The sequence below is a fragment of the Pholis gunnellus genome (genome assembly GCF_910591455.1).
Source record: "Pholis gunnellus genome assembly, chromosome: 12".
Taxonomy (NCBI): Eukaryota; Metazoa; Chordata; class Actinopteri; order Perciformes; family Pholidae; genus Pholis; species Pholis gunnellus.
In genome coordinates, this window is record NC_136539.1 from 16749164 (window position 1) to 16775616 (window position 26453).

A 26453-nucleotide genomic window follows, 5' to 3' on the forward strand; every position below is an offset into this window, starting at 1 on the left:
ACTCCATATGAATTTTGAAGTTCTCCTTCTAGTGTGAGGATGCTGCAGCACAGAATGGCTCATTCTGGTTTGCAAAATAATGGGGTCTTTAAAGTCTTTCACCTAAAACAATGCGTAAATGCAGAGTTCTGCTATCAGCCAGCTAACTGACTAGGGTTCAATGTTAATTACCAGTGTGCTCAGCTTAACTGAGATACTCAGTAAATTGTCCCCAGGTGGGGAAAGAATAGGCTATCTTCATTTCACATAGCTGCAGTTCAGCTAATTATGGTGGTGTGTGTGTGTGTGTGTGTGTGTGTGTGTGTGTGTGTGTGTGTGTGTGAGAGAGAGAGTTGATTTGGGCTTGGGAAAGGTCTTTTTGTGTATACAGTACGTGGTGCTTAACATGAGCTCATTGGTCCAGCTTGCATATATTAAGTTTGTATGTATGTCTGTGTATATGTTCATGCGGATTTCTCGGTGTGTGTGTGTGTGTGTGTGTGTGTGTGAATATGGTGCATCGAAGAGCTTTGTTTGCTTTTGTCACTATGTCTACTTTGTATGTGTGTGTGTTTGTACATTCAAGCAAAGCGAGACAAGATTTGGCACATGCTAAGACATGCAACTTCCAAAGCCAACATTTCTGTTAAGTGAGATGTGCTGTTTCATAATGATGCCATCTATCACTCCCTTCATCTCTCCATTCCTTTATTCCCAAACTCCTCCATCACCGTCTCTGTGGCCTCATTAATTTAGCCTGCTATTTATGGCCCACTAAAAACAATAAGGAAAGAGAAGAAGGGTTTCACTGGCACGAAAGACGCTTCCAGTGCATGGGAGAGATGAGGAAGCCTGTTGAGTCAGATGGGGCACACCGCATCACTTTCAGTTAATTTCACTAGATTCTTAACATCTGGTGAGATGTTTTCTTACATGCAGTATGTTCTCTGACACATCACTGCTTGCCGGTCCTATATTTCAGAACACAAGTGGAAATCAAGCCCAACTATGTGGACTGACTTTTAGAAATTGGAGAGACCAAACTGTGTCCGTGAACCCACATACTAAAATTGTCCCCTTTCTATACAAATAAAACCTCATTACAAAAACAGTCCAAATCACAAAGAACAGCGCTAATTGCCACATGCTGTTACATGAAATAATTAGCTTCTTCAGAGAGCTGGTGGTAAGTGAAGCACAATTATAAGCGGAGTCACGCCCTGACTTTCCAGTGATCATCGCATATTAAATCCCAAATACGTTTTCTCTCTGTCATGTTTAAATTGCTCGCCTGTGGGTTTGAGGATTGCGTCGGCACCTTTTCAGTTGGGACATGTAGCTTATGTTCTGAAGATTTCATTTTTCACTGTGTTTTTGGCGCAAAGTCAACATTTATGCTTTGCCCGATGGATATTTGCAATCAGTCGCAAAAAAAGGACAATATCTTTTGTGAATAGGACCTCCCAGGGAATGGGCAGATAGCCGTTGCAAGTGTATGTAAATCAGATTGTGAGTGTCTCAATTTGAACAAAATTCATCTCTAAGCAGGTAAATGCTCTATATTACTGGGCTTTACTCTGTTATCCAATTGGAAAAGAAAATAACACTTTGGTCGGTCTCACTTTCACATGAATCATTATACTAATATGTCAGTGTTATTTTTGTGGGGTTGGCTAGTCAGCTAGCTATGCTTGATCAACTGTATCAGCACGGCTACTCGTGACTTTACTGTAAGTGACTATGCAGCTATCGGGCTCCACAACCTGTTCTCTGTTGGACTGTCCTTCCTACACAGTGTGTCCTACAGGGTATTTAGCCTCAAAAACCTACCACTGCAGGACCCTTCTCAGCCAGTGAACTATGGTAACCTGTGGCTGCTGTCAATGAAGAGTATGTAACAGACACTATAGACTAGTCTATAAGGGCTTGTAACATGCTGCTGTTGGCTCCTTTCAGGCTTATAACATGGGGCCACATGAGGCTGCATGGATATCAAAGGAAGGCCACTCACACATACTGTTATCAAGTGTAAAGGAAGGCTGCCTGCTCCGTGTTTGAGCGGTAGAGGATGGGGGGGCATGAGACGTAGAGTATGAGTATGGTTGAGAGCACGGTGCAGCTTTCATATGTTTGCCTACACATAACCATGCCATATTCTGCATCTGCATCTGCCTCCAATGAGGACCCTTCACCAGCTTTCTTTTTAATGATGGACTGCTCTGGGTGGCTGCTATTGGGGAGAGTGGGGGTTATCACTGTGCTGCAGAGTGAAATACCATGTGTGCGCCCAGCAGGAGAACATTCCTTCTGGCCCCATGATTTCCTCAGGTCATTCATGCAGTCCTCATCCCCACTGTAATGGCATTGTCCTGCGGCTCAGCCGCCCCGCCAGGCCCCCCACGCTTCAGCCTTTGGCCTCCCTGACAGCACTGCCCTTCAGCTGCCTGTCATCCACACCGAACCTGGGGTGGTTGATGGGAGAGTGGGAGGGGTCAAGAGGCTGGGGCTGTGGTTACTAAAATGCTTTATTTATACAGGATTACCTTCATTGTCTGCGGCGTCTGATGAGAGCTGAATTCATACTCGTACTGTGCATGAAGTGTGCAGTGCAAGTGATTAAGTGCTATTTCCAATAGCTCCTAAAGATGAGACATTTAACATGATAGCAGAGAAAAGATGTAATCAGTTGCATTTAACCATGAAATGGTCGAAAATGATTAACTATTGCATTCAACAGGAGCTTCACTCCTGAGGGCCAGCATGCTTTTCACACCTGGAGAGCCGAGAGCACGTTATAACATTCACAGAGCGCTTAAGAGTCGCACCCTATTTATGTCTCAGCTTTTCGTGGAATTTCTATTAACGTGGCAGTCACAGAACAAAACAACACCGCCTTCTAGCTTTTGCTTGTCTAAATGTGGACGCCGTCTGTTGGTTGGTTTTTGTATACATAAAGAAACATGGATGAGTTTGTGAGAGCCAAGCAGCGGAACGCAGTAGCCAGTGTGCCTTATAGGAAGTGAGTCTGCTGCATTGACTAAGTGGATGTATGGAATGAAAGCAGAGGAGGAGGGACGGCATCTGCCACTACTCATGAATTCAACAAAGAGTATGCATCTTTTCTCCAAGCTTCTCTCTCTCTCTCTCTCTTCTTTTTCCTCTTTCTCTCTGCATTCTGTGTGTGTAAAAGGGGCTGTTCATCATTATTCAAGGACGGGGCTGATTAAAGGTGATTAAGCCCTGCCCATCCATCACTCTCGCCTTTCAGCCTGTCACTGGCCCCGGTATTAAGGGGGACACCATTGCATGTATGTATATGTGTGTGTGTGTGTGTGTGTGAGAAAGAGAGGTCTTTTTTTCATCGTTTTGTGTTATTCCAAATCTTCGCCATTTCACTAATTGCATATAATTTCTCAAATAGAAAGAAACAATATACTTGGCTCCTTAATAATGGCCCTTAATACTGAAATAATACGCAAAAGCATTCAAATTATGGTTCAAACTTAAATGGGCCGTGGCAGTCCATTCTTTACAAGACTCCTTGGCAACCCTATGATGAATGTTCACTTTCTCCCTTGATGAATTGCAGCAGTGAGAGCCTTTCTTGCTCTTGCCATTCCTCATAACATTAACCTACAGAAAGGCGAACCAATGGCGCTAAAACGAAAGGATAATCTTCCTGAACAAGAGTTTATTGATTGCTTTTGCTGGTGTCCTATTCCTGTGGACAGTTGGACAGTTTGCCACATAGACCGTTCGTCTGTTAACATATTTTATAGACTGTGGGAAGAGAAGAGTTCGACTAAAATGCTGTGATAATAAGAATTAATTGTTACATAATGCATTGGATTGAACATTGTGACTCTCTTCCTGGGGCGGGTAAAGCTTCGGAAGCAGCATTTGGACCATCACAGGACACTATAACTCTCTAGACGGGGTGAGGCAGGTTTCATTGCAGGTTTTTACAGAGTGTTGAGTTAAGTTTCACTAGCTGTGGTCAGGGAGGAAGCCGTGGAAGACAAAGACGGGCCAGTATCGGATTTCTATTAAAAGGCCAATAGCATTTTGACAATGTGAGTCAGCTTTGGTTTCAAAGAAGTTCTTCTTTGATTAATGGTCAGATGGGTGTGTTTGTGTGTGTACACAAAGAAGATGTTTTAGTACAAACTACCACACATCCAAGAATGATAATAATAGAATAAGGCAATGTGCGAGGCAAACAGTTCTCACTGCCTTAGCGTATCATTTTGGGCACAGTAGGTGTGTGTGTGTGTGTGAGAGCAAGAAATACTGTGTATACTGTACAACAACTTTTGTAGAATCTGTAAGCATTGCTTTGGGAGGATGACGACAAGAATCTGGTTATTTCACTTTTGTTTCCCGCTGCGATGAGCTGGGGCTCCTCAGACTCCCGCCAACATCAGCTCCACAGGGCGCCACACAGGAAATACACTTCTGCTGAACCTGCACTTCTCCAAGAGCCTCAACCTCACTTTCACCAAACACCCACAATCCACAATCCACCACACCCCTAGGGCACACACTCGCAGAAATGAAAGGTTTAGAAAGTCGAGACTGAGTCATTCCTGAGCAAAGGTAATTCGTGAATCTGATGCCAAACCAAATTATTTTTATCTATTTGTATCATACATTTGTATTATTATCTCATTTCATTTTGCACACCCTCATACATATTATCCTGGTCCCCCCCCCCCTCTCTGTCAGGAAATTAAATTCATATAATTGTGTCCTTAATCCAAGTTAATCCATTTTAAGGACAACTGTGAAGATGAAATACAACACATGGCCACTCTATGACACTATTCACTGGTGAATTGATGCACAATCCCCATGCTGCTTAGATCCTGCCAATGGCTGCAATTATATTTCAGCTATATTTACATTGTAGATTTTCTTCTACTCCACCACATGTTCTCGGCAGTGTCTCTCATCTGAAAAAGTCTTCATATATTTAATTGTTGTAGTTATTTTTGTTATTTCTAATTGGCCTCTAGTGCGTTGTTTCACAAAGCTAGAATGGATCTCTACAGCGTCCTTTGTGGTGTGTGTGTGTGTGTGTGTTCTAAGATTAGAACAGAAAGTTAGTTTTGAAAGAACCCATTACTATCCAGGCTCATGTCATCAACGGTGGTGACTCATCGCCGCACACACACTATTCACACAACAATGTTGTTTACACACTCAGCGGGCTTCTGAGCCTGTGGTTGTGCTCAGTATACTCTGTGTGTTTGATTCGATCGTGGCAGGGTTGCATTCCTGTGAACATATGGACGATATGTAACAATGGATACTTATTAGCCCTTAATATGAATTAGTTGCTTGTACCATTGCACGTGTGTGTGTGTGATTGTATGTGCGTTGCATACGGTGCTCAAGCCGAGGATGATGGGAGAGGGAGAGGAGGATCCACAAGAGAGTTGGGGAGGGGGGGGTAAGGCGAGAGTCTTGATGTGTACTTGGATTGTGCCAGGATGTCTGGCTCTGTCTGTGGTTCACCTGCGCTGGTCTGTCACACACACACACACACACACACACACACACACACACACACACACACACACTCACACTGGGTGCACACATGCATGCATTAACACACTTCCAAGGGCATAGCATGTATATATTCCTTCCCTCTTGCTCTTTCCCTCTGTCTATCTCTCACCCACACACTTGCATAACTTAAACCTAAATCAGAATATGCTGATTTATACAAAGGTTGATATTCTTCGCTATGACCCAGTAACCGCTACCGACGGTTCTCTCTCTCTTTCTCCCCCCCCCCCTTTTTTTAGCAGTAACACATGGTTGGACACCCTGTGGTGATGTGTGTCAGATGAGGAGTGATTTAGCACTGCTCTGCCCCAACCACTGCTGAGACACCTGCCCCAGGAATCCCGCTGCACACACACAAACACACACACACACACACACACACACACACACGCACACGCACACGCACACGCACGCACATTTTCTATGGATTTGTACATGTGCACATGACAGAAACACGCTCATAGTATTTAAGCACTCACCTAATACACTGATATTGCCTGAGGAGACCCCATTTTGCTATTTCCGCAAAGCATTGCATTTAGCTCTCAGTGGTTCATGAACTAGGAAGTTCAGTTATGAATTCCTGAATTTTCTCTGCTCACTTAATCTTTTCCAGAGGGACCCAATGCATGCTGGGACTGGACACTACCCCAACATGCATTGGGTTCAAGGGAGGGAAACACCCTGAGCGTTCACCACATGATCACATTCTCACTAGAATCTAACCAGAACATAAAACCCAATAGACCCAATAGGCATTGCGTTGTAGCCAAACATAATCCCATATACCTTCCTGTAAAATAAGATTATTTCCGCCATGTGTTTGGCAAATACTTGTGTCTTGTGTGATTTCGTGTTTTTTATTCATATTTTAAGATTGAGCCATTATGACAAGTTCTAATAGACAGTTAAAGTAAAAATCTCTTATTACTGTACGACAACAGCTCATTCCTTCTCCCTTTAATTAAGGTGCATGACTTTCTAGTCTATTTTATTATGCAGCTAAATGAAATGATTCCATGGTAACACGCTTACATTCTTTCTATCCAGCATATGTTTTTCCTGACAACAAGTCAAAGAAAGTAACTTTTTTTTTCATAAATGTTCATTTGAAATGAAAGTGTCGGTCAGGGTCTCTGGTTTCCAGGTTAAGTGGTTATTTAAATAAATAAACAATAAACAACTACAAAATAAAACAAAACAAGATTTGGACATCCCAGTCTGTTACTTTCTGTGTCTTGCTCTTGTGTAAAATTCTCCTCTTTTGTTTGCTCTCACAGAAGAATGTCACAGGCTCGGAGCGTTACTGGGGAACATAACACGGCATCAAATGAGATAGGGCTAATTTGAATGCTCATCGCTGCAAGTGCATGGGGCTGCGACATTGGCATGAAGCTGTGAATGTGATTATTATTTTGTTGTATGAAACCCTGATCAAATTGCCTCTCATTTTATCCCCCTGCGGCATGCAGGAGAATCCCATTAGCCACTTTGGGCATGGGCTGCACACAGGAATTCTCAGACCTTAACAAATAGATTCTGACCTTCCTGCCTCTGTCAAGAGATTCATAGGGTGATGTTCACTTTCAAGGTGAGAACTAATGCGATGCATGTCAAATATTTGGTTGTGTGTGATGTAGTGAGCTGTGGTAAGGTGTGCTAGTTTGGAATGCCATCTGAAAAATGAAGTGGCATTAGATGAGAATTTTAGCTGAAGAACCAGTTTTATTTCCGTTGTATTATATCTACCTTTGCCCTTTTGATCCATCCTAATGCTTCAAAACACATGCATCCTGTACAGGCTTTTAAAAGATTGCATGAAAAGAAAAACAAACATTACTAAGAGTCCTTAAAACATGAAGAAACAGCTTTAGCTACAGTGGAACAATGCAAATTTAAAGTGGCTAAAACTGTTATGGATGCTGGCCCTGTTTGTAGCTTAGATTATGTTGTCTCCTGTAGCAACAGACGGAAACCAGATGTTGGAATTTCAGACTGCAGAGAACCAGCGTTGCTGTTTTTTATTTCAGAATGAAATCATCTCCAGTCCTAACAATAATCTAATAAGACATTCAACAGTAAAATGGGCTTATCAGATTTGAGTTAAGGAGAGAGGGTGAGTGCAACACTGACATATGTTTATCAGTGGAGATAAACCCAAAGATGATGTGAGGAAAGGACCAGAAAACGAAAGCCAGGAGTTGTTTGAACCAAATGTTTGTATTTTCCTTCAGTTTTCAGTTCGTCCCAGCATCCGTTCTCCAGTGGAGGTAGTGCAGACCCCAGTGACAGTAACACGGTGGGCGATCCGAAAGCCAGAATGTCATGTTGTCTGAAGTGAGAGGAGCCTGGGGGCTCTTTAGCATATGGCAGCAGCCACGTACTGAGGCTTGTGTGTCGGTGTCAGTCAGTGTATGCATATGTGTGTGTGTGTGTGTGTGTGTGTGTGTCCTTCAGCCGTCCTCAGGTGTTTCAGCAGTGAAAGTGGTCTTCCCTAGTGGGCTTTACTGCAGCTCTCCACCCAGACCTCAACAGGCAGAGTAGCTTCTCTCCGACTCAGTGTCAGCAACCATATGGACGCTTATTCATCTGAATTACATTAGACACTCAAAGGACCTCAAACTGGAGTTAGAAAACAGAAGTTATATCTATAAGAGATAACATTGTGTTCTACACATAAAAAAAAATCACCGTATATAACAAAAGGGAAATGTTGCTTATACGTACAAGCAATATATTTACAATGGAATGAGAAGAAATGCATAAATATATGAATATAATGGTGGAAAATCACTAAAGCTCAATAAAACCCCAAATGATGAATTGAAAATACTTTTATTTCATTTGCATCTCATTAAAATGTTGCGTTATACTCGATTACTGTGACTGTGTTTATGATTTTATAAATCGTATTATGTGTGGTAAAACAATAAATAGTTGTTGATATCACGGGTTTATGGGCTGTCTTGCATCAGTGTGAAAAGTGCCCAACATCAAGATCTTTGTTTAAGTATTGCCGATTGAACACATTGAGAGAAGTGGGTCACCGTCATTGTGTGTGTGTGTGTGTGTGTGTGTGTGTGTGTGTGTGTGTGTGTGCAGCGTTGTAGATGGCCTATTTTCTCTTAAAGTAGAGAGGATGTCCTCTCTGGCACTGGTCAATAAAACTGTCCCTGGGCACAAAAAGAGGACCTGGCACACACACACACACACACTCACACAAACACACACATAGACACATATTTACTTGTTGTTGAAAGATGCTTATGAAATTGGAATTACTATCTTGATCTTTCGCCCTCTTTCCTCACCCTCTCCCCGTCACCCTGTATCCTTTCACTCCAGTTCCCCATCCATCCATCTATCATTCATTATAGAGCTATTCCTCTGTGCATCCGTCTATTACTCAATCAGATTTTGATTGATTTAGATTTTACTGTGAAGAGCTGATTTCATAGGACCTATGACAGAAAACAAATGCACTGTAATGGATTACTTACGGAAATAACATATATATATATATAAATAACATATATAAATCTTCTGGTTGAAGATGGAAAACCAAGCAAGAGTTCCACATCAACTTTCCCATATTGGCATGGAAATGGTGGCATGGTTGCCACCGGCTACTTTTGTCACACATGGGATTATGGTACAATGGTGTGTCCGGCTCTACATCACCAAGATGACGACAGCTAGTGTGTTTGTGTGCTTGGTGTACATGGCTGTTTATCAGTTGCATTCAAAGCAGCACAATAGTCCTGTAAAGGATGAGTGGAGGCAAATGGGTTTAAGGCCGGTGTGGTTGTGCAGTGTGCGTTTCCAAGGCATGTCACAGTGGAATGTGCATGTGTGTGTGTGTGTGTCTGTGTTTGGGCAAGCGAGAGGGCTTTAAGAGGTCAGTGTCATCTTCAAACACAACACAATGCATATACACACATATACACACACACACATCGGCCTACTAGTGTGTTGGTCTCCGTGGAAATGTTAACAGTGTATTGGTACTGAGTGTGATGGATCGAGACAAACAGGTTTATTGTTGGTGTGTGTGCACGGTTAGTGTGGGAATGTGCGAGCATCTCCTTATCTTGTTGTTTGGGGTTTTTCTACTCTCTCTCCCTCGCTCTGTCTCTGCTGTCAACCTCCTTCATCCTCTCTTTTGTCTCCATCTCCCAATCTATGACACGCACACACAGTTTGGGGTGACAAAGTTATCAATATGTAACTTGAACAGATGTGTAATGAGGACAGATACATTTGTGTTTAGCGTATGTGCGTGGTGAAGGTCTATCTCTGTCCTTCATTAGAATTATCATCACCTCAGTGTGTGTGGGTGTGTGTGTGTGTGTTTGTGGTGGTTTGTCCTGGATTTTATTACTGACCTGGCTGATCTCTGGAGTGTGGAGGGTGTAGGAAACAGTTATTACATTCTTGATGGATACAGCAGGGAGTTGATCCATGCCTCTGTGTGTGTGTGTGTGTGTGTGTGTGTGTATGGGGGGGGGTTGTGCAGTACTTGCCCTGTCATGCCCCAGTTTATTGTCCTTCACAAAACAGCAGCTTCTCTCTCTCTCACACACACACACACTCACAATCAGTTCATTCAACCCGATTCAACACTGTTTTTTAAATCTCCCTAAATCTGCAATTTAAATATCTTGACATGTGAGTCTTGCCCCCTCACTGTTTTTATTAGATTCAAAGGTGTCCCTGGCTGATTCCAAAGTGCAGCAGCTCCGCAAACAAATATATTCTATTAGACGTTATCTGATGTGTTGATCCTGTTAATTTCCCCCTGCACTGAGCAGAGCTTTTGTGAAAAGAGAGGGGGAGGAAACAAAGGGAGGAGTTTAGTGATTTTCATCATCAAGGTTAGACTGAAATATGATGGCAAATATTTGCTACTATCAAAATAATGTTTGGTGCATGCAGACAGCAAGCTTTGGATAAACTGCTTATAGATGATTAACATCTATAAGCAACATTAATCACTGACATACTCCTCATCTACTTGAAATAATTGTGCTTTTTTATGTTGAAAAGTAATTATGTTTTTGGACAATTTAGTGAGAAAGATGTATCATTTCACACACAAACACAATATCGCAGGTTGCATACAACCTTGAGGCACACAAACCACACACACACACACACACACACACACACACACACATACACAGTATCTGGTCTGTTCATATGATAATGTACTTGTGTGGCCTGTAGTGTTTTTACTTATAAACATGTATTTCCTTCCTGCGTTCCTGTTTGCTACTATCGAAGTAGACCTTCCAGATCTTTCACTTCTTCTTCTTCTTCCTCCTCCTCCACCTCTATTTCACCTCCTCACATGCACCTCCCCTAAATCCCTTCATCGTCTTCTATTTCCTTTCGCCCTCCTCTTATCCTCCTCATCAGGCTGCTTTATTATGCAAATCAGTGTTGGATCAGATCACTTAATTAAGCTCTTCTGTGCCAGTTTGCGCTTGCACTCACATGCACGAAACACACACTAACACACAAACACATACACATGGTAACTTTCTTTCACACAGACAGAAACTGCTGGTGGTTGTGTGGTATAATGATTAGTATTCAGGACTCTGAGTCGAACGCACACACACACACACACACACGCACTGCATCAGGCAGGAGAAGAGTCTCTTTGAGTGGGTATAGATAAACAGACTTGAATAGTGGGTCTCTCCAGGCCATTAGCCTGCAGTTAGCATCACAATCTGGCCCTTCACATCACTGCAGCTGACGAAGCCAACTGTTACATTTCTATGGCTGCTGAAAATGCAGCTTATGAGGTCATGGCAATGATATAACTGAACGTCAGGGTCAGAAATTGATCCGGTGGCCTCATTTTAGATGCTGTGGGAAACTTAGATGAGCATTGTTGCTAGTTCAGAAAGCTGGTTCATTGCTAGTTTTAGTGAGACATTTGAACTAAGATTGAGTTAAAATAAAACAGGGAGCTTTAATAATAATAATAAAAAGTATTATTAATGCGTCAGATTTATTAGATATCTTACGAAAAGGTACATTTGCAAGAATACAGTTTCACAGGAAACAACTCCGTTAGGTTTAGGCAACAAAACTACTTGGTTAGTTTGAGGAAAAGATCATCATTTGGGTTCAAACAGCTACGGAAGTGCCATAAAAAAAAACCCATCAACGTTTACTTCTCGTTTCACATGGGGAACGAAAAGCAGTCTTCTGGCTGAAAGATCGCAGTTTGTTGGATTATATAGATTTGGCTTTGTTGGCTGTAAACGAAAATGTCTAATCATATGCCATCACTATTGTATTTCCTAAAAGCATGAAAAGAAATTGAGTAGTTCATTCCATTTTCAAATGTGTCAATGATCGTGCCCATTTCATAATGTTCCATCTATGAGTGATTCATTTGAGCAGTTAGGAATTTTACAGACACACAGATCTCTAACAAATCAACAACGAAACCACCTACTACTGCTGATGTCGCAGCTATATCCCACCCAATCGTTCCTCTAACTGAAACGACCACAATATAGAAATCAGCAGCAATTACAACCTAAAGAGCTGAAAGCTCATCACAGGCCTTTGTTATATTCTGATTGGCTTTGGCAGCTCTCATCGGAATCACTTTAAAGGTTTAGTTTGGACAGTTAATGTGTCCTTCAGTTGATGGATACTGGCTCTGGAAACTTGCAGATGTACAGAATCATTATCTGCTCGGACTGGCGAGCAACAGCACATTGGCGCTCACCATAATGACATGAGAAAAAACTCCAATATGTTCCCAATGTGAGTATCATTGCAAATGACAAAATAATTTAACATAAGATAGATGGAATGCGTAGCAATTTGCCCCAAGGCACCACCTATCAATTGTGATGATTGCGTTCATTTATCTCTCTGACAAAAATGAGTTCATTTTATCGGGTTACGGACATTTTAGCTTTAACAAATTGATTGTGATTCAGCTTTATGGATGTCTGTGCCACTTTGTCTCTTAGAGAGGACTGGAGCCCTCAGTATAGCAATGTGTCTTTACTTTTCTGTGACATGTGTGCTTGTTATTACAGCTATCTCAGGGTTAGGTCATCCAGGATTTAAAGGTGACAATATTCATGTATAGCTGCTGATATTTAAATTTCTTTAAATTTGAAAAATATGCCACAAATCCTTCATACAGCATTCAATACTTAAACTCTCGGCTCATTTTCAGATGGTTAAAAAAAAGACCATCATTAATGAATTGTTGAAAATATAGCTGTGTGTGCACTTCTATGTTATTACTCATTTATGTGCCTGTGTCATGCCAAAATGCACTATTCTTCAACAATAACACAATTATCAGCCTGGGAAAATCCTCCCACCAAAATGTACCGTGGTTTCATAAAAGACTTTGACCTTTTCCAGATTTCTCTAGCTTGTTACTGGTTGGACCGAAGGCGGATTTCATGGCAGGGGGGCAAGATGTTTACTGTTGCCATGTTTCCAGTAACATTACAAGTGGCTCCGGATAAGACCGCCAGCCAAATGCCTGAGCTGTCAAAGTAAATAACTTTTCCATTTCAAAGAGAGCTATTCCAATTAAGGGGGGAAGGATGGAGCGAAAGAAAGAGAAGGGAAAGCCACAGAAAAGAACTGGGGGAGGGTGGGCAGGAAGAAAGGGGAGGTGGAGACGGAGGAAGATGGAAGGGGAGGAGAGAGGGAGCGAAAGTCATTGGGATCTTGTCGGATTGAAAAAGAAAAGAGGTGGAGGTGGTATGGAAACAGGAAATCAATTGTTGGGTCTGCGTTTTGCTCCGGCTGCAGCTAGACTGAACCTTGAAGTGTGCGAGCGAGAGAAAGAGAGAGAGAGCGATGGAGACCAAATCTGAAGCTTCGGGTTAGGCTGACACAAAGATAGGGGTCAAGGGAAGAGGTACTTTCCCATTTCCCCTACGTGACACCAGTCAATTTACTTGTATCCTTTGAGGTCAAGGTGAAGAGGTAATGCGAGAAGTAGCATGTTAAGTGTAATCTTCGCTCACGTGTTGCCGACGAGCACGGTAAATTCTATCAAAGGCTTATTAATACTTCTGATGAGATTGTAATCATGTAATGGATTTGTGGTTCTAAAGTTCATGTCATTTCTTCACACAGTGACAGCGGATGTGAAACGTTTAGCTCTAAGCTAATCCCAAACATATTCTATTTTAAAACCACTCTTAACATTGTGAATTATCTTTGCTTTAAAGTCGTCAATTTAGACAATGAATTCTCTTTGTTGTCTTAAAATTCTTTGAAATCCGTCCCTTTTATTAAAAGATGCATAGTAACAAAATTCGGTCTCACCAAGGTCGGGTCAGGTTGTCAACTAACACGTAGTAAAGTAGAGGGACTGCCTGTGACCACTGGACCTATCCAGCAGTCACGTTAATTATTGATGAGGGTGTCCCATGACCTAGACTATTGATTGAGCAAATTGCAGCCCCAGTTATTTTACAACCACCATATCGTGTGGCTGCTGCAGCTGTACGTGTGCACACGTGCCCATGTAAGTGTGTGTGTGTGTTTGTAAATGTAAGTGTGTACTAAAAGTGAACGAAGAGATTGTGTTCCAGCTGTCATTATGTAGAAAGTAGCAAGACGTTGTGTTATACCCTGGAGGGTGTGTGAGTGTTTGCAAGAATTTGAATGCGTGTTTGTCTGTGTGTGAGAGAGAGATGCGTGTGAGTACTACTTACAGCGATACAGTGATACAGACCTTACACGCTGTTCCTGCTGCTGTTATTGATTTGAAAATAAATAAAAGATGATTCAGGGGGATAACCTTCATATTTTTTCTCCTCTGCAAATATTTCATTTCCTCTCTATTTGTCAAGGCACTGATGCTCTTGTGAAATGTGTGTCTGTCCGTTTGTGGTATTTTCATACACACACACACACACACACACATATTTTAATTAATCACACATACTCTGTCATCTGAAGAGGTGCTGTGTTTCATCTCCCGGGACACAAACATACACACACATACTACCACACACGGTATCATACTATCCACTCATGCCCCTGCACACAGTGCTGGTGAGTGTCAGTGTATCACAACTTGGGTCTCCTGTACATGAGTAGTTAACCTCCTGCGAGCCGAATCTGATTTTCCCATCAGCCTCTGTCAGAGCTGCTTTTCATCATGGCAGACACACGGGGAAGAAACAGCTTTTATTATCCTTTTCCTACTGTTATAAAAATACTTTTAGGGTTTGCGGTGAAGAAAATACAACATATCACTATACTGTCATATGAAAACCTCGTAACGTAAGTGCAGCTTTGGTTATTGATTTTTACATTCAAAGTTTATGGGATCCTCTCTGTGCCTAATAAGTTTCACGGCTGTGTTACACACTGTAAAATCCCTGTATATTTTTAACTTTCAAGAGGAAATGAGGCTGTTTTTATGACGTTTGTGGAGTGTTGACTTATCAGAGTTGTTCGTCCGTGTCTCATGAGATGTTAAGTTCCTCCAGTGGTTGCAGAGGGCCTTGCTTAAAGGATAAGCCTGGTGTTTTATTATGTTATTTTAACCGTAATATTAACAAATTGATTATTCTAGAAAGTCTTTTTGGAAGCTAAAGAATTATACTGCACAGTCCTCTGTAATATTACCTCCATTTTTTAAACTGAAGCAATGAGCTACACCATTGCCCAGAGCGACATGTTCCTGCCTTATACTAAGCATGTGCTAAGTGGTTTGATTTTAGTCAGTCCTACAGACTCCCAGTACCACAAATATGTTCTTATCCTAAAAATATGTATTAATCCACAGTTGAAAGTGGTCCTCAACTAATGTATTGTTACAACTTTCCGAGTACTTTTTGCTGAAAACTACTATGCCCAGCTGTTATTTAGCCTTTTTCAAAATGAATCTATATATTTGTGACATGTGACTTGTGAAAGAATTAGTCTTCAGTAGGAGCCAATGGGCTTGTATAGTCTACAGCTGTACTCTTTGAGATGAATGAATTGTCTTGATCCATCTCATTTGTCTTAATTTGTTATTCTAGAAAAAAAAAAATCTTGCACAAATATTTCCGTGTGAATATGAATATATCCCTAATTGATTAGTTTCTTATCCCCAGTGAGCTCAATGCCAGGATATGTACTCTGTCAACAGCTGTTTGTGAAGACAGGGATCAGATGGTCACTGTTATGAAATGGATTAATTCTAACGTTTGTCTGTTTATCTACTCTTCTGTTTTGTGCTTCTTATGCATTTCTGCTGACCCAGCAGTTATCTCATTACTCTTACCTGATTGGCTGGGGGTGCTGGCTGTCAGGTCTAATTTCCTGTTATGTCTACCAATCAGGGTGGTCTGTTTTGTGTTATCCACCAAGTGTTGTGGTTGTCATTCCATCAATAGGATTATATTGGGCTGTTTAAACCCGCTTCACATTGTATTACTCTCACTCACACAGACACAGACAAACACACACACACACACACACACACACACACACACACACATGCAGATGCACAACCACACTGTAAAGGGGAGGAAGAGGAGTGTTTAATGCAGCATGGGACCTTGGTGTGCCAGTGTCAGTGATGAATATGGCAGTAGTATCAGCAGGGTTGGCTTTTGCAGAAGAATGTTGTCCACCACTGGGATCTCTCAGAGCTGTTCTGCTGAGCCCACACATTCTGCTGGCTCGCTGCTATTGTTGCTAGACATTTTTTGATTACTGTGTGTGTGTGTGCGAGAGAGAGAGAGAGAGAGAGAGAGAGAGAGAGAGAGAGCTTGCTTGTCTGTGTATGCCTGCAATATATCAGATTATTTTAAAAGTCCCAAGTTTGCATTTTAATAACAATCATGTGATTCATTAATTGTCCATCCATTATCTTTAACCGCTCATCCTGAGCCGATCCCAGCTGACATAGGGCATAGGCGGGGTACAGGACAGGTCGACAGACTATCGCAGGGCTAACACAGAAGAGACAGACAACCATTCACGCTCACATTCACACCTACGGGCAATTTAGAGTCATCAGTTAACCTAAGCTGCATGTCTTTAGACTGAGGGAGGAAGCCGGAGAACCCGGGGAGAACCCACGCTAACATGGGGAGAACATGCATGAGCTCCACACATAAGGCCCGTTTAACCTGGGGAAGAACTTGAGTTTTTTTGTTTTGCTAATTTGACAATTAATTTAAAAAAAAAGACACTTGCATGATTGAAACACCAATGTACTGTTCATGCACAAGTAAGAGAACACAAAAAAGTCACATGACTTACTTCCATTGTGGTCCTTGATGTTGTAGAGGTGTGTGTGTGTGTGTGTGTGTGTTTACGTGTGCATACTGTAGATTGTGACGTAAGGCATAGGCAGCATATAAAACCACCAAAAAAAACACAATCATTATTATAACAACAAGCACAAGTAGACACATCTCCTATTATATTAAAACTGGTCCATTAAATGAGCTACATACAACCCGTGTCTTTACAGTGGTACAGTCTTTCAATTTTGCCTTAAACGTGACTGTGTGTGTAGTGTTTTTAATGCTATTCGGACCCCAATTCCAGTCATGGGCACCCGAGTATCTGAAAGTTCACCAGTTTTTACTTTTTAATATAGATTTTTTTTAAAAAAATTTAGCAAAAATATGTGATTTGACATTTTCGGTCGCACTTAAAAATACTGAATTCCTGCCGTGTTTGTGAAATACCTATGTTATTTGAAGTTATTGTGTAATGGCAGTAAAAATACTATTGCTTTGAAGTGCAGGGCTGTTGGTGTTAAACCCTGCTGGCTATGGGCAGTAAATGCTTTGTATCTCATCATCAAGTCTAGATAAGATGACAAACATGTGAAAGAGGAGAAGACAAGAAAAAATAAAAGTGCGATGGAACTAAATTGATAAAGAAAGGTGAGATGAACACAAAAGGGAACGTTGCATTTGATCTTCCTTCCTACACAGAGACACACACACACACATGCAATACACTTTGCAGAGGTGGCGTGTCACACTACTTGCACATATTGCAACAGATTTGTGGCGAGTAGGAGTTTAAAGAGCTGCTGAGTGCAGATTTAACACCACAGATATTTAGAGAGAACAGTCCTTTTATCTGAGGGGACAATTTGCATTATTCATGTTGTGCCTCCTGAGAGATGAAGAGAGCGAGAAATAGAGACAAATTCCGAGAATTATTGTTTTATTTTATATTTTTAACCAGCAGTCATTGGTTTCAGCAGATTTACATTGAGTCCTCTTGCAGTTTGTTTACGTGTGTTTGTGTGTGTGTGTGAGTGAGTGCATTAAATAATCCCCATCTTTCATTTCTTACTTGTAGGTGCACCGGCAAAGAATGCAGCCATTAGAAAGCTATCTATGTGCATGACACTCATGCATCTGTCTGTGTTCTTCTGTCTCCAGTGTGCAGGGCGGGCTTCTACAAATCCACTGTCGGAAATATGGAGTGTTCAAAGTGCCCGCCTCATAGCTTCGCTCACCATGAGGGGTCGCTGCACTGTGGCTGTGAAAAAAACTACTTCCGTGCTGAGGGAGACCCTGCAGCCATGGCCTGTACCCGTAAGTGTGCTTTTATATTACAGTTAGCATTGCAGCAACATTTGGGGCTATTTGATATATCAAATGAGGAGTCGGTGACATCCTGATTTGATGCAGGTGCCGCCCTTTCCACTGATATCCGACCAGAGCAGCCCTCCAATGTGGTGTGGGGGGATTTTTCTCATTAGCCCATAAAACATGCAGTGAAACCTGTCTTACCCTTGAAGAGATACTGAAACCCATTCATTTGGCTGTCGTTGAGTTTTAGTGTCCTATGATGGTGGAAATGGTTTCAGATGCTTTTCACACTGAATCACTTTAGCAGAAAACTTTGTCTTTGCTCCATATTGTTATGCATATACTACAACGAAGATTATATTGTGTTTGCACACTGTTTGTTGAATCCAGAGGCTTGTGCTTCTACTCATCTGTAGTTTATTTAGTTTGCAGAATATCATTTGTAGTTGGATTCGTACACATAGTGCAGTTAAAGATTGCTTCCCAATTCACCAATAAAAATGGTTTACTCCAAAGAGCGTTAACATTCCTTATTTATTTAAAGGTCACCATAGTCATGGTTGCCTAAGATGGTTCACTACGTGACTCTCTTTTTTTTTTGTATCCCTGTCATGCAAATGGATTGCAGATGCAGATAGCTCCTGCGAGCTTTCCAAAATGCATTCCCCAGAAAACTATAAATCACTGCATTCCCTGATGTCACGTTATGAATACATCTGTTACTAAATGGGATGGGAGAAAAGAAAAAAAAATGTCTTGCACCATGTTGAGAACAGTAGAAAATACAAATCGATGCCCCCAGCCATAGACGGAATCCTAATTAGAATGACAGTCACGGTAGGTCCCTGTTGAGATTATCTCAATGCCATCTTGTCAACTAGGCAAATTTCACCTCATCGGGACAGATTGAGCGACACGAGAGCTGCAAATGAATAGATAATATGTTGGAAGATAATGATCGTGATTATGCTGTTAGCGGTGGGATAGAGGTTGTTTCGAGTTGACTCTGGAAATTTGAAAATGTTGGCAGAGAAATTAGAATAATAAACTCGAACAAATGATAAAAAAAAAACATACTTTCATCCGTTTTGTATTTTCCTGCTGTATTCAACACAGACTTTTATGTAACAGCTGTCTTAACAGTGTATATAAGTATAGTATGTCTACCAATAATTCTGTTTCATCAATTAAAAAGGCATCAATGAATACCCCTACGTCCCACAGCACCTCCTCCAAAATCAAAAGTGCTGGTCGGCTTGCTGAAAGAACCCATGAAATCCCCTTTTCTTTCAAAATGTAGTGATCTCCAGTGACGAGTAGGAGGCTGGAAAGAGCCTAAACAGAATTGCAAATGCATGAGTCTCGTGAGGGATCGGATATTACGCACACATCCCCTCTTCTGACACACCATAATTCATATCACATGTTTATCTCAATGTATTATTTTGACATTTGGAATTAGTGTATGATTGCCTGCATGTGTACATGTGCATGCCTGCACAGGTAATATCTTGAATGAATTACAGGACCACGAGTTTGATGTGGTCTGGGGAGTTAGCTGTGTAGGTGAGGCAGAGGCTTGTCAGGGTCAGATTACTATCAGAGAACATACAGTCTCACTTTTAAGAATACACAGAGTATGTTGATAAATGCATTCTTAATAATAGACACTGTTCATGATCGTATCTATTCATAAGCTGCTTTCTCTAAGGAGGGTTTCACTGGGTTAACGAAAGGAGCAATAGTTTTGTCAGTAGATCTTGATAAATTATTTGGTGTTGTTTGCTTGACTGCTATTGGCACTGATATCAATGGTTAGGAAACATATGGGAGACGTTGATCATAAAACGATAGATTATGTTCTTTTGCCGTAAATTTGAATAGTAGTAGCCTGTTACAAACTTTACCCCGTCAGTGTGTCCTTATTTTGCTTCGAATGTATTTCATTATATGCTTTCAGTAGAGCCCAACCGTGAATCTCCAGAAGTAAAAAATCCTGTTCATGTTCTGAAACGGGATTTTGACCATAATATCACAACCAAGGTAGACTTACCAGGAGCTATGGGATTGTGAATCAATGGTATACTCCTGAAGAAGCCACAAGTCTTGGCATGAACGTGTGTTATTCACAACGTCATGGAAAGCACTTCACACAGCTCTCTGTTACCATGGAAATGTTTTCCTTGACCGTGAGCGGCAAGTGAGGTTTATGTGTCTTCAGTGTCTGCTCCATGTGCTGCTCCCGGATTTCCAACTTTGTCTTATATTACAAAAATACTTCACCGAAAAGTGTTTCTGACAATATTTTAAGCGAGGAATAAGCCATGCAGTTGCCTAAACTGTTTTAAAATGGCCAGTTTTAAAGTTTTGGGGAGTTTCCAGAGGTGGCGAGCCGCCGTCAGGAATGGTTTATGGGTAATTCCTTCACAAAAATAATTATATATACAGTCTTATACCTTTTCCCCTTTTTTTTGCACAGAGTCAAATGTTTTATGGTCAAGATTCATCTCATAGTTAGTTGGCTTAGTTTCATTCTTAAAACTCTTTATAAAGAGACTCTTTATATTTTCTGAAACGTCAATTAAGTGAATGAATGGAAAACTAACTTCCAGAACTGGAGCCATTCAAAATGCAACCAGAAACTTCTTGGGACAAATTGTTTTCAGTTTAGGAGCTGCAGAACTGCCCTAAACTAAAGAGTTGTATTGGAATTTTCTATTTTCAAGTATTTGGTGTATCTACCTTCTGATTTCTCTCTTGCGCAAACACAGTCAAAGACTGTAATGCAGATTACCAAGACAGGAGCTATGCATAGTTTGGGAGTGGAGTAAATTGTCAAACAAACCAAACCAAACATTCTATCTCGAGACACAATCCACTAATCCCATTTCCCTTCTTCTCCTGCAACTTCTCAACAGAATTATCTGGCAGTTCTGTTTTGTTCCCCGATGTAATTACAGTCGTAGCTTTGATACACAAATCTGGAAATAATCAGAGGGATCTGTTTGTAATTTTTACTTTTATATGTCCGCCTGAGTTTTACAGATGCTGTCAAGCCCTTTTTTTTCCTCATACTGATCAAAAAAGAGAGGAAAACAGATTCATTTTGGACTACATACACAGACTGATATTAACTAAACCCTTGATATAACCATAATTAAACTGCAATTACAGAGGTTTTGTATACATTTTGCAACATTTACTACGTCTTTTATTGATTGAAAAATCTCCAAGTAGGTATGCTACATTTGCACTTTAAAGATAACTCACTTCCTGGGAAAAAAGTGAGCCTTTAATACAGACAAACTCCAGCCAATAAAGCCATCACTATGTTTTAGAGAAAACCTACCAACCCCCCTTTTTAGATGCTTGTATGCATTTTTCTTGGCAGATGACTGCTGCTAAATCTAATCCTACCTAATGTCACTCTGCTACTTAAAGTAAACTATTTTCAATCTATCCTTTATTTGCGCTCTTCCCTTTTCTTGTCACCTTTCTACTAATTTACTTTCTTCCTTCCTTTTTTCTTCCCAATCCAAAATGTTTCTCCCATCCTTCTTTTCTCACCTCCATCCCACTTCATCTCCTTCTCTACCAGGACCCCCTTCAGCTCCTCGAAATGTGATCTCTTCCATTAACGAGACCTCCGTTATCCTGGACTGGAGCTGGCCGGAAGACGCTGGCGGGCGCAGGGACGTCACCTTCACTGTCCTCTGCAAACGCTGCCGTGGGGGGGCCGCTAACGGCAGTAACGCTGGCAACCTGCGTTGCGAGCCTTGCCGGAGCAATGTTCACTTCCTGCCAAGAGCCACGGGCCTCCACAACACCACGGTGACGGTGGGAGATCTGCTAGCCCACACTAACTACACCTTTGAGATCGAAGCACTGAACGGTGTGTCATCGCTGGCACCCAAGATGAGACAGTACGCCGCTGTCACCATCACCACCAACCAAGCTGGTGAGATATCACAACAGATGGATAGATGGATAAAGGCATCCACTCACATATTCATACAGACATATTCTGAAGCGATCGTTTTTAACCACATATTATCAAAGCCTATCTTCACCGGGTGATTTGACTGAGTAGCAGCTTTTAGATGAAAATCTCGAACTTGCAAGATGTAGTCTGGCTTAGGTTTCAAGACTATGCGGTTTAGTACAACACAAGAGTTCAGACACCATGCGTATACTCTACATGGATGTGTGGTTCTAATGCATGAATGCAAGTCTATTTTAAATGTAACTGTGGGTATAACCGCAACTCTATCAACAAAAAAAGAATAGTAGCTACCTAACACATGGATAATATTGAATACATCTCTCTTTACTGCACCCCGTTTCTCCCTCTCCCTCTAAATATCCTTATCGTATAATAAACTAGCATGTAGTTTATGTGCTCCAAACATATGCACTCCAACCATCAGAACTGGACATTTACAAGACGATCCCAGGCCGCTATTCTCTTGTTTAACTACCGGGATCGAATGTCTTTTGCAAAATGAAAAAAATCCTTTAAACCAGACACTTTTTAAGGTGAGGATGGTTACCTAAAGCTCTCATCAATCTTTTATACAAATATCTCTCCACGCATCAAGTCTTTAGATGAATTTGAATGCAAAGGGAAGTGGTGAAATAAATCTAGCTGCAGTAGAAGGCGCCAAACCTCAGACATCCCTGACTCTAGCAAGGAATGTGCAATGCTCTGGCTGTAGTACATCCATTTATTCTTTTCCTTTTCCCCACTTCCTTCAATGTTCTCTTCCACAGTTTGCCTTTGTGCTTGGTAATGTTTTTGTGTCTGCCGTTCAGTGATTTAGTTTTTTTTTACTGATTTACTCTCAATCATTATCTCTCTCTTCATCTGGAAACAGGATCCTTCCCAACCCAACACACACACCCTGCTATTCTCCTCCTCTTTATATGGCTCCCTATGCTTCTGCAAGCCTTTTTTTACTCTCCAAACTTTGGGAGGTGATTTAGCACTTGGAAGGTGTTTTTTGAGCAGCGTGAACAGATGGGTGTTTCTCTTAAAAGTTCTCACACAGCGAGGTCAGACGCTCCATCACATCCTTGATGATAGGCAGATGGCACTAGCTGTGAATTTAAACAGAGTGGTCGCAGTATATGTCGTGAAGCGTGAAGCGAGTCCTTTCTTTGTTTTGATTTGAATGCACACATGGCACCTCTTTGTAGCTGCTTTATCCCAGGGACATGAGAGTTGATTTGATTTACAGGTTACTGCGGGTGCTTTGGTTATATGCAGGTAATCAGTGAGGCAGGACATGTCTGTCAGTCAGGACTTGACACATTTCCTTAAATCAAGACATAATTGTGATTGGAATTATAATGATGAGCATGCAGCATTTAGCTTTACCGTTTCAGTTGTCTAGGAAAAAGACTCAAGGGCAAACACAAATCATACATATGTAAACTCCCCGAGAAGAAACCTGTCGGTGTAATAAATATGCTAATGTGAAAGGTTGTATGTACACACAATATACAGACAAATGGTGTTGACACACTTTGACTGTATACAAAGTGACAAGGTGTAGACATGACCTGTTTAAAGTGACAGGGCAGGGATGAGAGGTAAATATAGATTTTGTGTGTGTGTGTGTGTGTGTTTGTCCACATACAGTCCGTGCTCATGTGTCTAGCCTGGGGATAAGACAGGACTCAAATCATATGTCGTTATGAGGAGATAGGGCAATAGAGATTAAAAGCCTTTGAGTCTTTTATTAGTAAAAAACATCGGTGTGGTTAGTCAGAGGGATCAGCATTTCTATTAGATTTGACTTACACTAATGCTAATAGGGCTGCGTGTGATCCGACGATTAAAAAACACCTTTAGTGTTTGAGCGATCATCAGAAGAGATGAATCTTCATCTTTTCATGTCAAGCACATGCACACACCAAGACGCGCACCTTCATTATACCACACAGGCACACAGTCCTCTCCCCCTCTAAGCAAAATCTCCGCCTGCAGCTGCACACCCTCCCATCAGCCCTGAGAGTTTACTAAGGATTAGGTATGTCAGTGCTCAAGCCCCACTCGTCTATAGTACACTTTCTCTCACATAAACACACGCACACACACACACACACACATATACAGATGCCAAAGCTGTTAAAAGCTGGATTAAGTGTTTCCCTGGGCAGGAGATGTGTGTCCTTGCTGTGCTGTCAAGGTGCTGTCAGATTGCTCCTCCTTATCCCACCTCCCTTGCCATCCACTCATTGTCATAACTACGCGAACAACAGAGTAGCTGTGATCCACATTAGAGTAGTTTAATATCAACAGTCTGAACTGCAGCTGAACTTGACAGAGTGGGTCTAACAAGAAGAATGCACAGGCACATACATTATATATACACGCCTGGGCAAATCACTCCTTCACCTGGTTGTTGATTTTCCTACCATGTGAACATCTATCTTGCACAGACAAGATCCTGTGTTTGTAGTCTCCATCATCGCAGGAGAAACTTAATGCCCTTGCAGCAACAAGACCATTCCTCGCCCTTCAAACTTGGTGTTGGTACATAAACTCACATGGCTGCTCTTCAACATTGTCTTACCGTCTACGTATATATCAAGCGCAAGGAGATCACGTCCTGTACATAGTCTCAATGAGTGAAAGGAAAATGTAAATGTAAAAACTATTTGCGGAAAGAATTTTTTCTTTTTACATTCAGAAATAGTTTATCTTTATTACAAAATGTTGAAATAAAAATAAATAGTTATTCTTATATATATATATTGATATTGTGATTTGGTCTAATGTGTAAGCTGAGAAGTATGGAAAACAACACAAAACACAAATGTGACAGGGGACCCACTCAAATGACCACCTGTGGGTCCCGGCGACTCCCTGAATGGAAAACCCATCAGTATGACTGCAAACAAACAAGACCAGAAGAATAGGTGTGATTCAGTGTGCCAATATCAGATATCAGCAATGCTTTCAAGTCATTATTCAGCATTCCTTTCATTGAATTATATAGCGTTACTGCCAATAAACTACTTTGAATAGTCCACCAGTTTTGTACAGGATAAATAGATGTTCGGACAGCTGTGTCATGTCCCTCGCATCACAGGTGAACGATGCTGAAGGCCACTTTTTAAGGCCATTATGGGCCCGGTATGCTGTATTAGTTTTACAGTTATTCCACAGACAGAAACAGAGAGTGACAGCAAATTAAGTGCTTGGCAATATATATGCAGGGAGAGAGCGAGAGGGAGAGAGAGAGAGAGAAGCAAAGAGAAGGAAAAGAAGGAGGAGAGGAACTTGAAGCTGCCTCCAAGCGGCCCAGACACAGTAAATCATTACCACCATAAACCACAGAGCCAATAAAATGCATCACCCCGCTATCAGAACCAGAGGGAGAGGAGGAGAGAAGGAGCAGGGGGTATAGAAACAGATTCTCCCCATCTGGATTCATTACAGGAGAAAAAATAACATCCCGCCGAAATACACACAAGTATATGCTTGGATAGATACACAAACACAAACACACACACACACACACACACACTGCTATATAATCACAATCAAGAGTGGCTCAAACATTTCAAAGACAAACATGTTTTTTTCCTGTGGTCTAATAAAATTAAAAGTCGATGCCTCAGATGCCGGGCTGGCCCCGGAGCTGCCTGGCAATTAGAGAGCAGTAAAAAAGGGAAATGAGGAAGGGAGTGAAGAGCAAGAAAGCAAGAAAGAACGAGGGAGGGGTGCGGGGCTTGATAGAGAGAGGGATGTGCTAAATTACTTGGGACCATGTGAAGTCCCCTGAGGCAAGACAATGCACGGGCGAAGGATTGTCCGGGAAGATTGGTGAGGGAGAAAGCGCCACACCAAACGGGACAGGGGCAGCAGTGGGACAAAGGGGAAGGGATGGTTTGTATAGTATATTAAAATTAAAATTAAAACACATTTCAAAGGATATGCTGAGCAGCAGGTTGCTACAATAAACGCTAAAGGACAAGCCGTTTTACTGCTTTGTGTAAGCAGGAACTAATGTGAATGATTGAATGGGAGTTTGATATACTTGCCCGCTCCAGAGACACTTAACTTGGTAACCAGGCACAGTTTTGTCTTTCTTCATCTTGATTCCTGCAAACTTTCTCAGTATGCATTGAAAGAGAAGAGAGTCGAGGTGACAATAAGACTAAGACTGACACAGATTTATGCCGCCACTACCAATATTAAAAACAGCATCAAACTCTAACTGATTCATTGCAATGCCATCGAAATAGTAAAATGCATTAAGTTTTATTTTAGTGAGTTAAGGTTGAGTCATAAGCACTAACCGAAGCACTATCTACTTCGCT

General features: G+C 41.4%; 1 protein-coding gene across 1 annotated transcript in view; it reads left to right on the forward strand.

Annotated features, from left to right (window-relative positions):
• The window catches only part of epha3 (eph receptor A3), a 90454-nt gene that overhangs the window by 30360 nt on the left and 33641 nt on the right, over window positions 1–26453 (forward strand). The window contains exons 4-5 of the mRNA XM_079170452.1: window positions 17970–18125; window positions 21721–22080. Of these exons, the coding sequence (XP_079026578.1) occupies window positions 17970–18125; window positions 21721–22080 (516 nt within the window). The remainder of the gene's footprint in view (window positions 1–17969; window positions 18126–21720; window positions 22081–26453) is intronic.